The sequence below is a fragment of the Chrysemys picta genome, chromosome 6 (assembly GCF_011386835.1).
Source record: "Chrysemys picta bellii isolate R12L10 chromosome 6, ASM1138683v2, whole genome shotgun sequence".
Lineage (NCBI taxonomy): Eukaryota > Metazoa > Chordata > Testudines > Emydidae > Chrysemys > Chrysemys picta.
Window position 1 is genome coordinate 19,221,967 of NC_088796.1, and position 21,573 is coordinate 19,243,539.

Consider the following 21,573-nt stretch of genomic DNA (forward strand, 5'->3'; position numbering starts at 1 on the left):
TTCTTTTAGAGATGACAATGGCTTGGATTAAATCTATAAAGTTTGCAAATGATTTCTCACGATATATATTAATGGATAGCACAAAGCCAAAGTTATATTTATACAAACACATTTATGTTATGTATCTCTAAGAATCTTTGTTATTCTTGTCACTAAATATTTAGATTTAATTTATCACATATTCTGATTAGGTAACACTTTGTACAATTAAAGTATTTGGGGGGGAAAGGAGTGGGGGAGGGAGGGGTTGCGGGTTTTGTTTTGTTTACTGTACACCTAGTAAAACACCATTTCAAATTTCACAAACTTAAGGGGTATAGTCCACCTTAAAAATTATTTGGCCTAGAAATATTATTTAAAAAAAACAACAACAACCAGTGTTTAAAAGGTTAAGTATTTCAATAATGTAAAATAATTTTTAAAAAAAAATGTTTAAAGGAGGAAGAGGTTTGATACCATTGTGCAAAAAAGTCAAATGCTTCTGGTTCTTGTGAGTTCAGAATCTGCCCAAAGCAAACTTTCACTGCAGAGTTTTAAGCCCCTGACTGTAGAGGTTTCTAATAGAAACACCTACCAACCTTATCTCCACAGTGAGACTAGACTGCAGACAACATCATAATAAAACTCTCTCCTTATGACAAGAATACAACAGTATCTGTAATTGTCCTGAAGTGGTCAGCTGTCTACAGGGAAATATTTTTAATTCATAAGAAATTATAGAAAATTTTTGTATGACAATGATTAAGCAAGTAGAAAACAGACATTATAGCACACAAATATATTGTGTATCAGAAAGAAATATGCAAAATTCTGAATCCTGGAAAAAGCTAATCATTAATTTTAAATATAAGATACAGCACTGCATCTTTAAGCATTTGTGCCTTACGGCAAGTATGTGGCTTTCACAGCACAAAGCTATTCTGCCATTCCAGAACATTCAAAGATACATTCTACTGTATTTAATATTATCCATATTATGTACTGGCTTGCTTCAAAATGTAAACAGCTGTGGGGAATATATCATTTGAGGTTGTCATATAAGCTATTAAAAGCTAAAGTTTCATCTAAATTAAATCCACGGCTAACTTCAAGCATAAAAACACTCATCAAAACCTTTGGGGGGGATATATTTCTGTAAAGGGCCAGTAAAAATACATAGCTAAGTAAACTTTAAAAATAGGTATAGTGACTTTTTAGTAAAAAATGTCTATCACTAGCAACTTTTGTTTTCACAATTTCCATATTTCAACAATAAAATGACACATATTCATATAAGTCCAATATCACAAACAACACAATAATTGGAACATTTAAATTAATTGTTCCAATTGTAGCCATGTTGGTCCCAGGATATTGGAGAGACATGGTGGGTGAGGAAATATCTTTTATTGGACCCACTTCTGTTGGTGAGAGAGACAAGCTTTCAGATTTATACAAAGCTCTTCTAAGCTTGTCTCTCTCACCAACAGAAGTGTGTCCAATGAAAGATATTACTTCAGCCACCTCGCCTCTCATATTTAAATGGTGATATTCATAGTCTTTCCCTTTCAAATTTCAATTTTATTATTTCTACGATGAGTAGTAATGAGACTACAGTTTTTCACATTCACAGGAGTAAATGAGCCTCTTTAAAACACGTTAGTTTGTAAACTTCAATTTTAATTGGATTTACAATAAAAACAAAAAATCCATCTCAGATTAACATGTTAATTTGTTCATATATTCGGCTATACTGATTACCACTTAACACTTCCTAATACTCAAATTTATAGATAATGGAAATATGGTTATGATGTGAAAAAAGTTGTCCGTTTTTCAGAATACGATTTTTTTGTTTACAGCTATTGATTTGAAAATCTATCCAATATATTTTTAGCACAGATGTAATGCTGTATCCACATATATAATAGTGCAGCACAAACAAAACTAATGGGAAGGTGCAGAGAAAAATATAATTCTTAGCCATACTAAAACTTAGAAGCTATACTGATTGTAATACTTTATCGTCTCTATTAAGGCTATTATAAATTTACAGTACATTACACTGAGATAAATACTTTTAAAAGATGTAATATACATTTGTTAAGCTTTTTTCAGTAAAAATAAAAGAAGAAAAAGAAGAATCTATCAAATGTTGGCAGATGAGAAAAATCAAATGAAAAGTTATTTGGATCACATAAGAAATGATTATATACAGCTGAAGAGACTTTTCAGCTTTTAACTGCCTGTAATATAGATTTCAAGGTAAGCATTGAAAAAAATGTATCTGTTTAGCTGAGATAGTATCCATATTCCCACAAAAAAATTAATCAAGGATATTCATTACAAGTCTATATAATATTTGGTGCGGGGGAAGAGTGAGTATCTGAGTAATTATTGACTATATCTTTATTTATTAAATAACCCATAACACCTTTGGCAACAGCTGGATTCCACTGGTTGACACCTGGTATCACACATGCAGACAGCTACTGATGCAGTTACTTTTATAACTCTAATTCAGGTACCACAGTAGAAAATAAAGATGTTCTCCCTGTATTCTGGGCTGAGACCCATGTAAATTTCTCATAAATCCTTTCCACAAATCTCTTTTAAAATGCAAATCCATAAATCATCATAATACTGACAAAGAAGTTAACCAACACGTGAAACTAATGCTCATTCTATCCAGAGCCACGTACAGGTAACTACCCAAACTTCAGGCATCTTTCCAGAGCTCTCTTTGGAGTTTCCCCTGATGAAAATCAACATGACCAAGACACATTTGTCCTCATCGTGTAATTAATCACTTCAAAGTTTGGTCAAGTGACAAGATTTTTAGACTATCCTTACCTTGTCTACAGTTTTTATTGATAAATTCTCTATGAGCTTGGAATTGGATTCATTTATAACCACTTTTGATCAAACAAAGCAAAAGAAAACACAAACAAGCTTGGCAGACAAGCAGTACTTACTGATGATGGTAAACCTGGAGGAACTTTTCGAACTTTCTTTGTTTGTACTTCTGAAAAAAAAGATAAAATGCCATTGTAAGACATGTTTTCTCTGAAATTTGCTGAACAACAAGCTACCTGATTATGCTTCTTACAGTTTTAGTCTAGACTTCTAGCATTTTGGTAAAATAAAATGGACACCATTGCTACTTACTGAGATCAGGAAGTTGGATGGTAAGTTGCCGGGAAAGAGTGAATGTGTAGATTTGGAGTGTTAGATAATTTGTTCCCTCCTTAGATAGTTTTGTTTTAAAAAGGACCCTTTTGTGTGCAACCAAGGGAAAGCAAAGATTCAGCTAACATTAAAAAAATCCCGTTTGTATTGCCAGCTGGAAGTACAAGCATGCTCTGTCGTTTTCAGTTAGATTATTGCTTTTACTATAAAATGTTATTAAATAAAATGAAACTTCAATAATTATTTTTTAATGGGCGAAAAAAAGCAAGACAAAGTAACTCACCCATAGAAGTACTGTGAAGAGGCCTCCTTCGGGGGTTATTGCTAGAATACTGATAGTACTGAGAGCCAGGTTTGGTGGGTGAGAGAGCTCCTGGGTTGCCAATATCCATGTCACCTCCAAGGAGACTTTGCTAAAAGATTTTAAAAATAGATATTGTGAAATCTAACTTTCCCGGCCATTAGCCATTTTTTATTGCTTAAAATAACAATGTAAAAAAACCTGCATGAAGCAAACTGAAATACTATTTAAGAGCCTTCGAAATGTAAAAGTACACAGTACTAAACATTTCCAGTTTAGGGTCTTTCCCTTTGCTACGGATGCTTTATAGAATAAATTCTTTAAAAAAAAAAAAAAAAAAAAAAAAAAAACCCCTAGAATTACTTACATTTGAAGTAGACTTACGCCTTTTTATGCAAATACGATCATCGTTTAGCACAAACTTTTGAAGCTACATTGAGGAAATATATTTGAGTACAATTCATTTTCTTCACAGCAGACAAAATGTGTCTGTAAACATATTTTTGGTAACAAAAAACCTTTATCCTGTTGCTAATATTATGGTTCAGTGTGTATTAAAATAGTTACATTGACTATCTGCATATAGCAAAGACTTTCTGTCTGTGCATGAACTATACAAAGCAGATACCATACAAAATATACACCCCAAGTACACAATATTTGATTAAGATGTAAAAATAAAATTACACATTGCTAAAAATAACCTGGCTAATTTAGCAAGTTATTGGGAAAAAATAACCCCAAAATATCTAAGGCTATTGGAGAGCAGTAGCAGCAGCAGCAGCAAAGGACTTTAAGTATATCTAGTTTATGTTTGTATTATAACTAACAAGATGCACATCCACAAATGCAAGATTTACTCAGTCAAGAAAGGACTCTAGTTTCTATGAAATAGCAGGAAACAGTATCTGACCACAATAAAAGACAAATTTTAGTCTGTAAGAGAGTATGAAAGAAGAACAATTTTCTAAGAGTAAGATTCTATTTGCTATAAACTACATTGAAACTTACCCATAATATATAAATCCCCTGATTATACTCTGCATTGAACACATTGTTCTTTTAATTATTCTGATATGCAATAAAACAGGTGTAGATACTACCATTTATATTAAGAACAAATTTACCATTTAATAAAGAAATTTTAAAATTAAGTACCAAAAATCTAACTTTATCGTTACTTGTAATCAACTTTTACTGACTGAACTAATTACTGTACTTGATAAAGTACAGAATGTGTTTTCCCTAATCTAAATTCTAATCACCATGTCACTCACAACAGACTTAGTAATGCTTCACTAACACACTATTCACATGCAAAATACTCTAAATAGGCCAATTATGACTCTGCCCCTGTTCCCTGGTTAACCCGCTGAGAACTGAAAAATTTCACAAGGCAGTCACCAACTAAAACAAAGGCTCCTTGTTTTAAATTAAGACAGTCTTTTTGATTCCTAAATAGCTCAACAAAGTGGCATGTCTTCTAATGAAAGCAGTTGGTCAAATATGACCCATGAACTGGAAAATCAGAAATTAAAACATCCTTATTCGCTAACTATACTTCTAGAAACATTCAAAGATAACTTTTGATTCTATAAAACTATCTTACTTTTATTCCAGATGAGCAATGTGTAAATAACTAGTGGGTTATCAACAAGTAATCCTTGATTGATTCTATTTTAGGGCTTTTTACATAATGTGCTGTCTAGCATTTGGCTTTATAGAAATTCCAAAAGGATGTAATTTACACAGGTTTTTAAAATGTGAGAATGTTAGTCTCAACTTTCTTGTGGCTAATATCTTTACATTTAGCAATTATTTAATATACACCTGTGGTGACTATGCTCTTTTTAATACACACCTGCACTGACAAAAATGTTTGCAAGTGAGTCGAATAATGGCAAAGAAACACATACAAAACTGAATGAAAAAGTTATCAACTCATTCTGAGTATACTATTGAAACAAACATAATTTTATTGAATGTCTTTTACTGAATAATTCATTCTGGAATGAAAGACCGCTAGCCACAAAAATCCTACTCAACCATGTATTTTTTATCATACATACATTTTTCACATAAAGACAGACCAGCTAATCTGTACATGGATTATCCATGTGTCTAGTGGTCTGAAAGATTTAACTCACAACCAGCCTTAGAGCTTTCTACATACATCCTACTTGATGTAATTGGTTTTTTTTTTTAAAAAGAATATACATAAACATGGAGTTTGAATTTTTGTACAAATAAAATGAACCTTTGTTAATCTAAAATAATTTGCACACATTATATGTTTTGTTTTCTTCATTAAAAGACCTGGAAAGGTTGTGAGATATCTACAGACAGAAAACTTAAGACAACTATATTGGAAATAAGCAGTGATAAGAATCTTAAAAGCATCCCATGATTTTTTTTTGTTTAGCTATTGGTTACTTCTCTTTGCCACTAGTCGTCTTTTTATAATGATTAATAATTCCTTGGTACCAAATGCTTGATGACATAAATCTACAAAGGTAGATAATAATATGTGGATTATATATAAAGCAGCATTCTAGTACTCTGGACACGTATGAACAGAAATATACAAAAGTTTCAGGAAGACTGCAAGAAAGGACTTCCAACATTATGATACCGCCTTAGTTGCTTGTAGGGTTTGTTCATTCAAGGAGTCAATGTGTATATTGTTGGTATATGAATGTGCATTACCTTTGCATGTACAGCATGGTCACAATTACTACTATATATTTTACCATCAATAATTTTCATGTAAAGTAGGATGTTGTAAGCAGCTTCTTATCTATAATAAATATCAGTCTTTCCTGAAAAAGCATTGCTGTCTCTTAATGAACTTTCATCGTCACATAGACTAATTTCTTCTTTTTTTTAAAACCTTTGTTTTTCACTGGGACAACAAAGTCATTCTTCAAAGCAACACAAACATGCATTTTTGTGCAGTTAAGGAGGCCTCCCTAAACACTCCACTGTGGAAAAATAAGATAAAAATATATATGTATTTATTCTGATATGCAGGTAAATAGAACAATGGGCATTTATTATTGTTCAGCCTACATGTCACATTATTAATGGCCTGCAACAAAAAGAACGAGAAAACATTTACAAACCATGAAGCCACAGATTATATACCATTTAAGGCTCTTTGTCCATATTTGCCCATAATTGTACGAATTATTAGGCATTCAAAATTCATATTTGCCATTAAGAAATGATGGACTTGCAAGTTAAGTGTTACATCTGTCAAACTCCTCTCCTGACTTTCGACAGGGTTAAAATGGTTGCATGTTTTCCATTTAGTGCAAGCTAATGTTTTGATGTTATCTTTGTGTCCCACCAGCATACTACCCAGGAAACACAGGAAACAAGATGCTGCATATCTTTGAGCTAAACTGTATAAATCTTACAGACATATTCTTGCAATTTAGCATACTCTCTGCAAATCCCTCCCCCGCATCCCTGCCGCCCTTCAGAACTGCATAGTTTGTAGTGTATGCTGTATTATCAAAAACAAAGAATGTAACACTGAAGTTTCCAGTCAGATTTCAAAGTTTGAGTTAAAAAAAAATTACAGAAGAAAAGCAATCTCAACACAGCAAGATCCATTACCAGATTCAGACATCCAGCAGTTTTGTCAATTTGGATTTTTTGTTTGTTTGTTTGTTACCTGGAACTCGGTCTGTGTTTCTAACATACCCTCAGCCCTGTCTTCTTTTAATTTTAGCCAGGGAACCTTCACTTAATCCAGAAAATGAAACCACAAATTGAGTTTTTTTAAAAAGAAAAAAATTGTATTGATCAAAACGGATTAATACCTGAGTGGTAGTTTAAAAAAATTGGACTGCTTCCATCATACAGCTGAAACTTTGTTTTTCAACCCCAAAATGATTTTTTGCAACCGAATAATTGTTTCACTTTAATCATTTTTTAAAAATCTAATGGGTGGGAAGTAGATTTCTGAAACTATTATATTTACCCTTAATTACAGATACAAGTGAGATTAGAATAGGATGAGTGCAGCTGTTTATTAATATATAATTAATTCAGATGAAAGGAAAATGACCTTGAATGTTGTAATCTGGGAGTTGGGGTCAGGAGGGGGTGTTCCCCCACCATCACCCCACCACAGGTTAGGGAAAAATATCTGCAAAAAGGCACTTTACCGGACTTCCCATGTATTCTGTTTTTCATCATTCCCTATTACATTGTGATCAGATATCAAACACGACGAGATCATGGGGGATGTTTTAGAACAAAGAAAAACAGTTTTAGATGAAACCAGATTAAGCTCCTTTTCTGAACTATTGCCAAATTCTCCAGAGTTGAATCCATGTTGGAGTATTCTAGTGCTTGCACAGCTGCAATTCTATTCTACGATCACAAACCTACGTGATGTATAGTGACTGGGGGCCATATGTTCCCCAGCACAGTAAGCAAAAGGGTCTAAAGGTTCAAAGAAATGTCAGGAGGGACTGCACGGAGGGGAAAGGTGACTGCACTGTAGTATTCTTTCTTGTCATGTAGTTGCGTAAGAATCTCCACACCACTTATGTGATAGTGCTGCCATGTGGCACCGAGGATCCTGTGGCCAGGCCAATGGTGGAGACCGGGATAGGAACTCAACATGTTATGCTCTTCAGGTGAAGAAGCATAATTTAGAGATCAAGTGCATTTTACAATTCTATTCTGAGCAGCATGACAGGTATTTCCACACATAAGGACCTATCACTGCAGCCAGGCAGCCTTTGTGAAAAGTATTATTGCAACTGGGAAGGGTGGGGAAGAGGAATTCAGAGCAGTGTTTAGCTGCAATGGAACTCCGAGTCCATAGGACTTTCTCTAGCAATTCCTGTAGATCTCCAGGTAACCTAACCCAATAATATGTGACCTCCTCTTCCAAACAGCTTCTGGCTTGCCACTCCTTAGGTAGAACAGTGGTGTGGTCTCAATCCATATGATGCAAGGCAGCAAGAGGAACACTGATCTTTTCTGGGGCAAACTGACTTTGTACAGATAAACAAGCCTGAAGGCTGAGGACATAAAATGCTGAACTATTATTAGTATGTGCGCACACACACACACACACACACACACACACACACACAATCATAAATATATATGTGTATGATTATATTATACACACACACATGACTGTACCTTTATTATAAAACTCTTGCATATCATGTATCAACTTAAACCAATAACAAGATCATTTGATAATAAACATAAGAATTAGAGGAAACCACCTTCTTCATGTAGAAAGAACACAGTAAAATTATTTTTCAGGATTCTTTCCACATTCTTTTTTGTGAAAGCCTTTAGGAAGATTGATGGATCTGCCTAGCCTTTAGGATGAGGAAATGAAAGTCAGTATTTTTCACCATGTTTTGCCCTTTGTCACATTCTTACACTGTACACTATGAACTCAATTTGCAAGTTTTGAAGTGCTACCTGCAGTACTGCACCAACCCCACTTTGCAGGGCAGTGAGGACGAGGAGCACAAGATCATAGCTACACTTCCTCCCTACTCTTTTCCAGGTGATTTGATCCATGAAGGAGGAAGGCTCAGCTCCTTGTGGATGCACCCCCAAATACACTACTATGCACACATGTATGGAGCGAGAACAATCTAACTGTTGTAGAGTGCTTATACATCATGGAGCAGTAGATTATGTGTAATTATGACTTTTTTTTTTTCAGAAAAAAAAGCAAGGAGAGAGGAGTGTGTGATTCTCCTTCACATGAAAAATTTACATTTTTCAGAACCCTCCCACCCCACATTTTCAGTCAATGGGATTTGGCTCTTATGTGCCTAAGTCCCTTTAGATATTTAGGCTCCTAAATCAGTTTGGCTAATTGCAGTGAGGCCTAAATACCTTTGAGAATCTGGGATTTTATCTATTACAAACTTACAACCTAGTCAACCTGAATGTGCCAAAACTACACTTAATTAATGCTGAGATGGTTAAATAGGAGTGTTGATCTTTAACTGTCTTGTCTTCTGTGATTTTATTTCCACAGTGTTCTACCATTTTGAGACAACAAACTGCAGCATAATCACTTTCCCATACATAGATATGGGATAGAAATCTGAATCTTACATTTTAAATGCTGGAGAAGAACCCAGAATTCCATTCTATCATTTAGGCCTCAGCCTCTTCTTCCTGTTCTGGGCTAAGTTTATGAACTTTTTATTTGGTAAAATCACACTGACTAAGTAAAAAAGACATTCCATACATTCTCTGAATTGTTTCTCAGTTATCTCCTTCTGTGGTTTCAGTTCTTTGTTGTTAATTATATTATTAAACCAGATTTCCACTGAGACTGTGACAACAGTGTCATCTGCCCATAATCTGCCAAGTCCCTTCAAAAGCTCCTTCAATGACTTTTCGGAAGTTTAGCACCTCTTTGTAGAGCCCTCTGTTGTGTAAAATATGCACACTATGTTTTTATCTAAAGTCCTCATGCTTAGTGTAAATTCCAGCATATTCACGGTAGCTGAATATGCAAATATAGAGACAATTTCTTGAGTTCCACCAAATGTATTTGTGAAGCTGAGCCATTAATTCTCCTTATTCATACAACAAACCATGACCCTAAAAGTGTTTGAGGAAGAATTCTGAACTTCCATCAAGTGCTTTAACTTTTCTCCAAGAGGTTTGTATTATTTCTTGAACACCGAGTCAGAAGTTTGGGTGACTGCACCTGAGAAGCACATCATCTTTTCTTTTTCTTTCCTCTGTCAGAGTAAATGGCAAAGAACTCTTTGCCATTATTTTTTCTCCATGGTTAGACGGTATCTTTACCAACCTTTACACAACATTCTGCGGCTTTCTTTTCAAATGTTGACCTATATCTTTGTAAGAATGCTTGTAGCTATTACAAGGTAATTTCTCATGTTCAACCAACCCCCGTGCGTTAATGTCCTTAGCGTTGATTCTCTGAGTTCTTTTTTTATAATTATTCTCTGCCCCCATTATTTCTTCACTTGTATTACTTAGCAACTTTCAGAGATCAATTATCTGCCTCTCATTTGTTTTTATGGAATAACCACAGATAGATCATTTTCATTTTTTGGGCATCAAAGACAAACAAAACACTTCTCTTCAAAGAATCTGATGTTGAACCACTGATGGACAGTCAGGAATAGGGTTTTAAATTATGTCGCAGCTTCTATGTTTTTATGATGGAGATGATGGAATAAAACATCTCACTTGCAAAATCAGCAAACTCAATGTTCTTCTCTTCTACTTCAATAGATGAATTTTCATTTGGCACTTTTAACCAAAATAATCTATTTTTTCTACTCTTTTTAGGTAAGCATGTGCACAAATTCTTTTAAATTTTTTGTACTTAGCAACTCTTGACAAAGTTTACTTTTTACTTCAGAAAAATTATCTGTTTTCATTTCTTCTGTATCTTCATTCACTTCTTCCCTACCGCTTCCTTCAACTTTAGGCATGAAGGGTCAGATAGATTCATACACTGCTGTTTGGTGATCACTAAATGCTAATCATTTGTTTGTAGTATTGATCCACAGCTTTCTCATTTACAGTGTAGCTCACTCCCTTATGAGTCTCACAGTATCTGGTATTTTTCTTAAAGCCCCAAGTCCCAGCATTGTGAGAATCTCAGCTTTCACAGTTGTGGAGAAAATGTGAAAAATGTGACCCAAATGTTACCTAAAGGCTCAGAAAGGAGAAGGAAATAAACCTCCTCATGATTTTTTAAATGCTTGGGTTTGAAATTGCTGAATTTACTATAGTCAGAATGAGAAACAACTACCTACTGAGTTCACTGTGAAGACTAAAAAAAATATGTTAACTAACATTGCATATTATCAGATACCATGTCCAGCTTCCAGAATTTTGTAGAGGCAGAATCAAGCATCCACAATATTCACATCTTCATCCACTTCCCTATCCAACATCCAATGACAGCTGATTCCACCTATTAGACACATTCCCTTTTCCAACCACTAATGATTCCACCCATCCTCCTTCACCCTCTAGATTTCAAGAAAATTCGCCACCTTTCTGATAGTTTACTAACATAGGTCTAACAAGGACTGTCATGTTCTCCACTTCATTTTTAACTTTTCAGAATACAGTTTTCATTCACAAAGTGGAATTTGAGCCTAATCTTTCTACTGTCAAAAACTTTCATCTATATGTAAACAATCCAGACTGACAAAGACATTTAAAAAAAACATACGAGTGTTGTAAAGGGTCTGCAGGGAGGCTGGGGAATCTAGATCTTCGAGTTCTACACAAAGTCCATTACTCAGGGAATCCCATCCAGGATGAACTCCATTCAGTTTGCCAATCAAGAGAGGTGCAGTTTTGTGCCACCAAAGTTGATAGTACCCATTCATCTTAGTTGCACAGTTGTGCCGCGTAACCAATCTAATAAGATATTATAGTCAAGAAAGTGTCATAAACTTAGACCAAAGTGATGCAGTTTATACACCAACCTAAACCAAATCAATGTGAATATTATCGGAGAGGTAATGGCAGAATCCTTTTCCAAGGCAGGATAGGCAATATAGAGCCAACTTTTACCCTCAGTTTACACCTGTGTACATCCACTGATGTATAGATGCGCTACAAGAGGGGTAAATTAGGACAGAATTTGGCCTATAGTCAATATTGGATCTGATGTGGATTGCTGCTCAGCTGCATATAATTAAGCACTGTCTGCAGTATTTCTTACAAAGCAATTCAGTGATGCTAGAATGGAGAACTGCCACATCATCACACAATTCAATTGCTCTACAACTTCTCCCTTGTGTAAATAAAACATCCACTCACTGACCTCTTCTATGCAACAATGAAAATTAAACATTAAGAGAAAATCTGCCTATTTCTGTGTCCCTGCACAATGTATATGATAAGCAACAAAATGTAGAAAAAAATATGTCTGCTTACAGACACTTTCTCTGCCTCCCCCCAATACAGTACAGCAAAACATACAAAAGCTCAGTTATATTAAGTGTTTCTGTATTTTAAACATGCACTATATCAGAGCACTGGCATATGATGTAAGTGTTACCAAGGTAACTACCACTTAATATATAGTGGAGTAATAGTCAAATAAAACTCATGCGTGTTGGCATGTAAATTAGAACTGCCCGATGGTTACGAATAGGCTCATGCATCCTCCTGTTTTACCGCTTTTCACATTCTTTTAAAGAATATATTACAGTGTAACATCATTGTTCGCAATACCCTATTCCATCCACTTTTTTCCCAAAGTTTCTCAAATCCTATATCCATCTGGTACTTATCAGCAATGTGGTCACTTATTGGGGATGATAGGAGGGGAAGAATGAGGGTTAATGAAGTGCAGAAATTCATACTGTGCAATGAAAAGAGCTTTTTTGCATTTTTTCCCAAAGTAAAATACACAAGAATTGCAGGCAACAATTCCCTAGTAAGTCTATACTACTTTTCCAGTTCAAGTGAGCCCTTTCGTGTATAATTCAATAAGTATGTTCTAATCACTACTTGCCTTAAAATGTTTCTCTTTGGCAAATTATTTCAAAACCTAAAATAGAGCAAGTTTTAAAAAACCTGTTAACCTAACAAGAAAATTAACATCACTCTTCCCTATGTAAACATTTAACTATAAAGAGCTTACTACAAGAATAGTGCGTTGAGTTGTTTCAGACGAGGTAAAATATCCTGACATGCTTCAGTCTTTAAAAGGTGTTTAGTGGCTGAATTCCCATTTTTAATTCTATAATTATTTTTCCCTTTGAATATGAGAACACAGAAAAGGCTTATACAAGTTCAAATTCAAAAAGATTGTTTTTCTGAAATTAAGTTTTAGCAATATTTTTACCCAAAGAAAAGTTACATTAAAAACATCCAAAAGACCAAGAAAACTTCCTGTCTTTAAAACAACTAACAAATGAATCAAAAACAGCTAAATAATTTAATTGCTTAGAAGAATGTTTTTGTTAACTCATTACTGTTTGTTGGTCTCAAAGATACTACACTGTCGACACTGCAATGTAAGGCTAGTGTTGCTAGAACTCCAGTTAGCAGACCTGGGTTTGTTAACCTAGGGCTTGAATGTCTTCACTTATTTGTAACCCCCGATTAGGAATTGTTGAACCCTGGATCCCAACCTGAGGCTTCCGTGTCTACACTGCATTATGCAGGCCCAAGTCCAATCATCCCTATCCCAGACTTCCTAGAGTCCTTTCAACATGTGGCCGCTCTAGCCCTTTGTTCGTGGTGCGGTGTGGAAAAACTTGAGTACCCACCAAACTTGACTGTTCAGAGCACAAAGAAAGTTGGCCCATAGGATTGTGGAATACTTTTGGCGAACTCCCAGAACACAAGTTCAGTGGGGCTATGTCTAAACTGCAAAAGCAACGGGACTTGCACCCTGGGTCCCAGCTTGAAGCAGGCTCAGACTCTCCATGCCTGTGAGGCCCTGGGACCCTGGGTCTGAGCCTCGGGTTAGTGCGATTTGAGTGTAGACGGAAGGAGGGGCAGCCTTAAGCCTGAGTTCAAACACTGGGCTTACACTGCAGTGTAGACATACCCAAAGATAAGCAATACTTATCCCTTTGTTATCCAGAAGCAAGCAACTGTGTGTAAAATAATGTTATCCAGAGACTAAAAGCAATTTAAAAATCTTTCCACAATCTAGCATGTCAGATACTCAGGCAAATGAAAAATGTGAACAGATCTGTCTGTCAGACATATTTTCAAAAAGACACTATCGAGTTAAAATTCATATAGTTACCTAAAAAAAGTGGGAGGAGCAAAGAAGTGGAACTTGAACCATATATTTGTATTAATGGGAGAGGACATAAGGAGCGGTACTTGAACCAAAAAGGAAGTTTAAATTGTGAAAGGGGTTGGAAGCAGAGTACATGTTGCATGCTCCTCTCTCTGCAACTCCAAGGAAGCCCTTCCAAACAAGCACCATGTGGGTTTGACTCAGCAAGCCACATATGGCCCACTTGATCCTTCTCCTGCAAGTATGTTAAAGGACTGCATTCTTTTCCTCCTCAGAGGCTGTTAACCTCTTCCACATAGAAGAGATCTGTTGGGATTGCTGCACCAGAGTCTGCATGGACAGAACTCAATAACTTTGCTTTTCCCCTGGAGGAAGACAGTATGCATGTCCATGGATACAACTGATGCTGACTACTTTACAAAACTGCCTAACATGAAAGACATTCGTATGGTAACAGGAGGTGGGGAAAAGATGATTATATTCTTTAGAGCCAGATGAAAACTAAAGATTATTTACCCAGGATGGAATAAACAGTGTGTTTTTCTGCGGTTTGAATGCATGTCTGCAAATGAAATTCAACTCTTGCAAATACATTGCTATGCTTTGCTATGGTTTGGTTTTTGGTTTTTTGGCAAAGGACCCTTAAAAATGATCAAACTGAACTGATTGGCATTTCAATACTACTTAAAAATGTATTGGGGTTCACTGTCTTCATTGTTATAAAGGTATGTTTATTTTGTATTTTACAGAATCGGGTTACTCAATCAAATATAAATAGGTATTTTATCGACATATTAATTCATTCTGAGATTTTTTTAAAAGTGGAAAGTATCCATTTAATTGCATTTAAATTCCTCTCTCCTAATTTCAATATTTTTATACGGTCAAAATCTAATAAATGCAGTCCAAAGGCCATTCACATGGAAATACAGCTGTAACAACTGTACATATTATTGTAACACAAAACTAATGTCCAAGAAAATCCAGAGCAATCTTCATTTTAAGTACACCCCGACACCTGTAAAGTTTATGACACTTTGAGTTTTCAGACAGGATAAAAAATTATACTCATCCCCACAACATATATCAGCAAATTCAGCTGATGTGAGCAATGTGAAAAAAACAGCATCCTTTTTTTTTTTTTTTAAGCTGAGATGGGTAAAAATATAGAGGTGGTATGGTCCTGGAAGCCAAAATAGAGCATGACACACCACACAGTTATACCTAGCCTTCTTGTCAGTGGTCTTTTAGTTAGTTTAGCACTGCGGGAAAATTCTGAATTAAAAATGTGCATGTGCTTTCAATTAAAAGCTTAAGAATAAAGATTTTGTTTCCATCTCTCCCTTTGCAGTACATTCTGCAGGCTGACTGCATCACACAGCCAGCAGGTGTAGATTCCAATCCTAAGGAGAGAGAAAGAGGTGAAGTTTTATTGCCTGGGTGCATCAAGATCACCAGGTGGCTTCTTCATCTGTGCCAGACGCTTCCCATGTAAAATAGGAAAGAATGAATTCAACAAACTGAGAACAAATTAGTGTACATGTTTCACTCCATCAAACCTTTATGATAAATGACAACTTCCTCTCCTACCCAGCCCCAAAATCTCTATCTTGATATATAAATGCATTACATATATGGTGGCCACCATTAAAAAGACGGTATTTATGCCAAGGATCAGGCAGTAGTAACTGGGATATTGCAGCATTTCTCTTTACTTAGAACTGTGGGGATTGTTGGCATGTGTTGGCTTTTTACAAATATAGTGGGCCCAATCACCAAACCCCAAGAACTAACTGTCACCAAATGAAATTAATAGGCAGCAGGTTTAAAACAAACAAAAGGAAGCATTTTTTCACACAACGCACAGTCAATCTGTGGAACTCCCTGTCAGAGGATGTTGTGAAGGCCAAGACTATAACAGGGTTCAAAAAACAACTAGACAAGTTCATGGAGGATAAGTCTATCAATGGCTATTAGCCAGGATGGGCAAGGATGGTGTCCCTAGCCTCTGTTTGCTAGAAGCTGGAAATGGGCAACAGGGCATGGATCACTTGATGATTACCTGATCTGTTCATTCCCTCTGAGCACCTGGCATTGGCCACTATCCGAAGACCCAGTATGGCTGTTCTTATGTTCTTAGTCACCCTCATACAAGAAAAAATAACAATAATGCTTTGCATTTTCATAGAACTTTCCATCTGTAGGAGAGTGCGCGCATTTAACTTATGTGAATTCAACTATACGCGCTCAGCAAAAAAAAAGAAAAACAACAAAGATACCTGTAAATAGTGCAGGCGATTCACCCAATGAGCGTATGCCCCGGAGTGAGTGTGAGATGGGAGATGTGAAACTGCTGTTCCCTCAGTCGGTCTCAGTTCCCACGTGCCTCTAATAGTGTGAGCATCTTGCCATGCTGAGTGTGATTCTAGTGTTTAAAGATACGTATTTTTCGTACAACATGGCCCCTAAACGCAAGCCAACTACTTCATCTGGTGCTCAACCGAAGAAACAGCGATCTGTTCCAACGCTGGAGGAAAAATTGACTGCGTTGGATTTATTGAGAGACGGTATGTCAGTCTCCAACGTGGCGCGTAAATATGGACGCAACAAATCTAGCATCTGTGTCATCAACATTCGAGAGAGAGAAATTCGTCAAGCCGTGGCATCAAGTGCTCCAATAACCGCTAAGGCAGGTGTGTGATAAGACTTTAGTGAAGACTGAAAAGGCATTAAATTTATGGCTGGAAGACATGAATTGTAAACGTGTGCCTATCGATGGCAACACATTGCAAGAAAAGGCTATTAGCCTCTACGCGCTGTTCAAACCTCCTGCCAAAGAGGGACAGCCTTCTGATGAGAAGGAATTCAAAGCCAGCCAAGGTTGGCTTAACAGTTTTAGGAACCGCTTCAACCTCAAAAACATGCAGACTACTGGTGAAGCTGCATCTGCCAATGAAGAGGCAGCAAAAGCCTACCCCGAACAATTAAAGAAAATCATAGAAGAAAAGGGCTATCTTCCGGAACAAGTTTTTAATGCTGACGAGACTGGGCTCTTCTGGAAAAAAATGCCCAACCGCACTTACATTTTGAAATCAGAAAGACAAGCCCTTGGCTTCAAAGCAGCTAAAGACCGTGTGACTGTGTTGTTTTGTGGCAATGCGGCTGGGCATTTAATAAAGCCGGGCTTGCTCTACAGGGCTGCAAATCCCTGTGCCCTAAAAGGCAAGAACAAAAATCTCCTGCCTGTGTTCTGGCAATCAAATAAAAAGGCTTGGGTGACGGCAGCATTATTTCTGGATTGGTTCCACAAGTGTTTCATTCCGGAGGTCAAGAGGTACCTCGAAGAGAAAGGACTTGACTTTAAAGTGTTGCTGATTGTAGACAATGCTCCTGGCCACCCTGCGGCACTCCGGTTTGCACATAACGACGTTGAAGTCATCTTTCCCCCCACCCCCAATACCACCTCCATCCTCCAACCTTTCGACCAAGGTGTGATTCACTGTTTCAAGGCCACGTACACGAGGCTTACGTTCTCACAGATACGTAGCACTATGGACGCTGATCCCAATCTTAATGTGATGGAGTGTTGGAAGTCCTTCAACATTGCTGATTGCATCATTTATATTAAACAGGCAATGGATGCAATCAAGCCTGAAACAGTCAATGCATGTTGGCGAAACCTATGGAAAGAATGTGTGAACGATTTGAAGGGTTTCCCGACCATTGACAAAGAAGTGAAACGCATTATTCAGGTGGCCAGGCAAGTGGGTGGTGATGGCTTCGTCAATATCCTTGAAGAAGAAATTGAAGTATTAATTGAGAGCCATAGAGAAACACTGACTAACGAAGAGTTAGAGAAACTGATAAAATCGTCTACAGAAGACGAAGATGATGTTGATGAACAGGAAGAGCCATCAAGTTGGAATCTTCATAAATTTGCTGAAGTGTTCCAAGCAGCGCAACACTTGAATGATTTAATTTCTGAATACGATCCCTCTATGGAACGAAGCCTCAAAATCACACGGACGATTTGAGACCATATCAAGAAATGTTTGAGCAGCTCAAGAGACAACAGCGACAGTTGTCGATCACCATGTTTTTCAAGGAAAAACAGCCAGCAGCAGATGAGCCTACGCAATCAACTTCTCGAGCTGAACCAGAGCCAACCACTTCGTCTACAACTCGCTCTCCGTCACCCAAGCTCTCTGTCACCTCCATTTCCTGGATCGACATCAAGCCCTGACGACCCCCTGTAATTACCCCGTAATTACCGCCTGTAATTAAAAATATAGTACTGTAAAATTATATTTTGCATATGTACTCTTTATTATATACTGTACATTACTGTATACATTATACATATTACAGTACAGGGTTGTATACACAAAACCACGTACAGTATACTGTGCTTTATGGGTGATTTAAGGGATTTTCAAGGGTAATTTTGACTATACACGATTTTCGCCTTACGCGCTGACTTTAGAACCTAACCCCCGTATAAGATGCGGCTTCACTGTATGCATTACTCCTTTATATAAATGGGGAAATTGAGGCAAAGAGAGGTTAAGTGACTTTCCCAGGATCACACAGTAAGAGTTTGTCTACAAGCTGAATTCCACTGGTGTGATTTTAAACCAATTTAGTTAATCTAGTGTAAAAGGCTATGTGGACACTTATTTTGCATTAAACCGGGTTTATTTCACTTTACTTTAAACCAACTCTGAGGAGGTTAAAGCTAAACCAAAATAAGCCACTCAAATGAAATAAAAGTGTCTACATGGGAATGTAGAGATTTAACTAAATAAGTTTAAGTTTGTATATAGACAAGGCCTTTGGTCAGAGGAAGTCAAGAATAGAATCCAGGTACTCTGACTCCCAAGTCTGTGCCTACCCACTAATAATTCAACCCTGAATTTGAACTGGCAACCTATGGGCAGCAGCCCAATTTAAGGGAAAAGACGGTTACTCACCGTTGTAACTGTTGTTCTTCGAGATGTGTTGCTCATATCCATTCCATTAGGTGTGTGCGCGCCGCGTGCACGATCGTCGGAAGATTTTTACCCTAGCAACACCGGCGGGTCGGCTGTGGAGCCCCCTAGAGTGGCGCCTTCATGGCGCTGAATATATACCCCAGCCGACCCGGCGCCCCCTCAGTTCCTTCTTGCCGGCTACTCCGACAGTGGGGACGGAGGGCGGGTTTGGAATGGATATGAGCAACACATCTCGAAGAACAACAGTTACAACGGTGAGTAACCGTCTTTTCTTCTTCGAGTGCTTGCTCATATCCATTCCATTAGGTGACTCCCAAGCCCAACTCAGGTGGTGGGGTCGGAGTGAGACATTGCTGTGTGCAAAACTGCTGATCCGAAGGCAGCATCGTCCCTGGACTGCTGCACTAGTGCATAGTGTTCTGTAAATGTGTGGACTGACGACCAAACCGCAGCTCTACAAATGTCCTGTATCGGAACTTGCGCCAGGAAAGCCGTCGAGGAAGCTTGGGCCCTCGTGGAGTGGGCGGTGAGGTGCGGTGCTGAGACACCTGCCAGGTCATAGCAAGTCCGGATGCAAGACGTAATCCAGGAGGATAGGCGTTGTGAGGAGACCGGTGAGCCTTTCATTCGGTCGGCCACTGCAACGAAGAGTTGCGTCGTCTTTCTAAAGTGCCTTGTGCGGTCAATATAGAAAGCCAGGGCCCTGCGTACGTCCAGAGAATGCAAACGTTGATCCTGGCGAGTAGCATGTGGTTTAGGATGAAAGACCGGGAGAAATATATCCTGGTTGATATGAAAAGGAGAAACCACCTTAGGGAGAAAGGCAGGATGTGGACGAAGCTGCACTTTATCCTTGTGGAAAACTGTGTAAGGGGGCTCGGATGTAAGCGCCCTGAGTTCAGAAACGCGCCTTGCTGAGGTGATGGCTACGAGGAAGGCTGTCTTCCAGGACAGGTACAGAAGTGAACAGGTGGCCAGTGGCTCGAATGGAGGACCTGTGAGCTTGGAGAGAACCAGGTTGAGGTCCCACGTCGGAACGGGCTGACGTTGTTGTGGGTACGTCCGGTCTAAGCCCTTGAGGAATCTAACGACCATCGGGTTAGAGAATACCGAGGACGCGAGTTCCCCTGGATGGAAGGCCGATATAGCGGCCAGGTGAACTTTAATTGAAGATATCGCCAACCCTTGCTGTTTTAGGGATAGGAGATATTCCAAAATGAGAGGGATAGGTGCGTGCAACGGGGACGTGGCTCGCTGTTCGCACCAACAGGAGAACCGCTTCCACTTGGCCAAGTATGTGGTCCGTGTTGAGGGCTTCCTACTGCTCAGCAGAATCTGTTGGACAGAGTGAGAACACTGTTGCTCTGCCTGGGTGAACCATGGAGCAGCCACGCCGTGAGGTGGAGTGATTGCAGGTCGGGGTGACGCAGCCGGCCGTGGTTCTGCGTGATGAGATCCGGATACAACGGAAGCGGGATCGGTGTCCGAACCGAGAGTTCCAACAGCGTGGAGTACCAATGTTGTCTCGGCCACGCTGGAGCGATCAGAATTACCTGTGCCTGGTCTCTGCGCAATTTGAGCAGTACCTTGTGGACCAGAGGAAACGGAGGGAAGGCATAAAACAGGTGGTCTTTCCAGGGAAGGAGAAACGCATCCGAGAGGGAGCCCGGAGCTCGACCTTGCAGGGAGCAGAACACGTGGCACTTCCTGTTGTCTCGAGATGCAAACAGGTCTATGTGGGGAAACCCCCACTTCTGGAAGACGGAATGTATAATGTCCGGACGGATAGACCACTCGTGCGTTTGAAAGGACCTGCTGAGCCGGTCCGCCAGAGTATTCTGGACTCCAGGGAGGAACGATGCCGTGAGATGGATTGAGTGGGCGATGCAGAAGTCCCACAGGCGAATGGCCTCTTGGCATAGAATTGACGAACGTGCTCCTCCCTGCCTGTTGATGTAAAACATGGCCGTGGTGTTGTCGGTGAGAACTAACACACAGCGGCCACGTAGGAGATTGAGAAATGCCTGGCACGCCAGGCGCACCGCCATCAGTTCCCGAACATTGATGTGCAGGGCTAGCTGAGGTGCAGTCCACAGGCCCTGGGTATGGTGCCCGTTGAGATGGGCGCCCCAACCCAGAGATGAAGCGTCTGTGACCAGGTGCAGAGAGGGTTGTGGGGCGTGAAACGGCATCCCCTCGCAAACCACATTGTGATCTAGCCACCATGTGAGGGAGGTCAGGACCGAGTTCGGGATTGTGACCACCATATTCAGGCTGTCCCGATGTGGGCGGTATATTGATGACACCCAGGTCTGGAGTGGGCGAAGCCGAAGTCTGGCATGCCT

At 38.7% G+C, this 21,573-nt stretch overlaps 1 protein-coding gene across 32 annotated transcripts in view; it reads right to left on the minus strand.

The window, feature by feature from the left end:
* The window catches only part of TCF4 (transcription factor 4), a 324,983-nt gene that overhangs the window by 114,168 nt on the left and 189,242 nt on the right, over positions 1-21,573 (minus strand). For 26 of the 32 annotated variants that reach the window (XM_065598775.1, XM_065598770.1, XM_065598769.1 and 23 more), the window contains 2 exons: positions 3,452-3,581; positions 2,955-3,004 (listed from right to left, as the gene is read on the minus strand). The exons of the other annotated variants lie outside the window; for them this stretch is intronic. In XM_065598775.1, the coding sequence (XP_065454847.1) occupies positions 2,955-3,004; positions 3,452-3,581 (180 nt within the window). The remainder of the gene's footprint in view (positions 1-2,954; positions 3,005-3,451; positions 3,582-21,573) is intronic. 32 annotated transcript variants of the gene reach the window in all.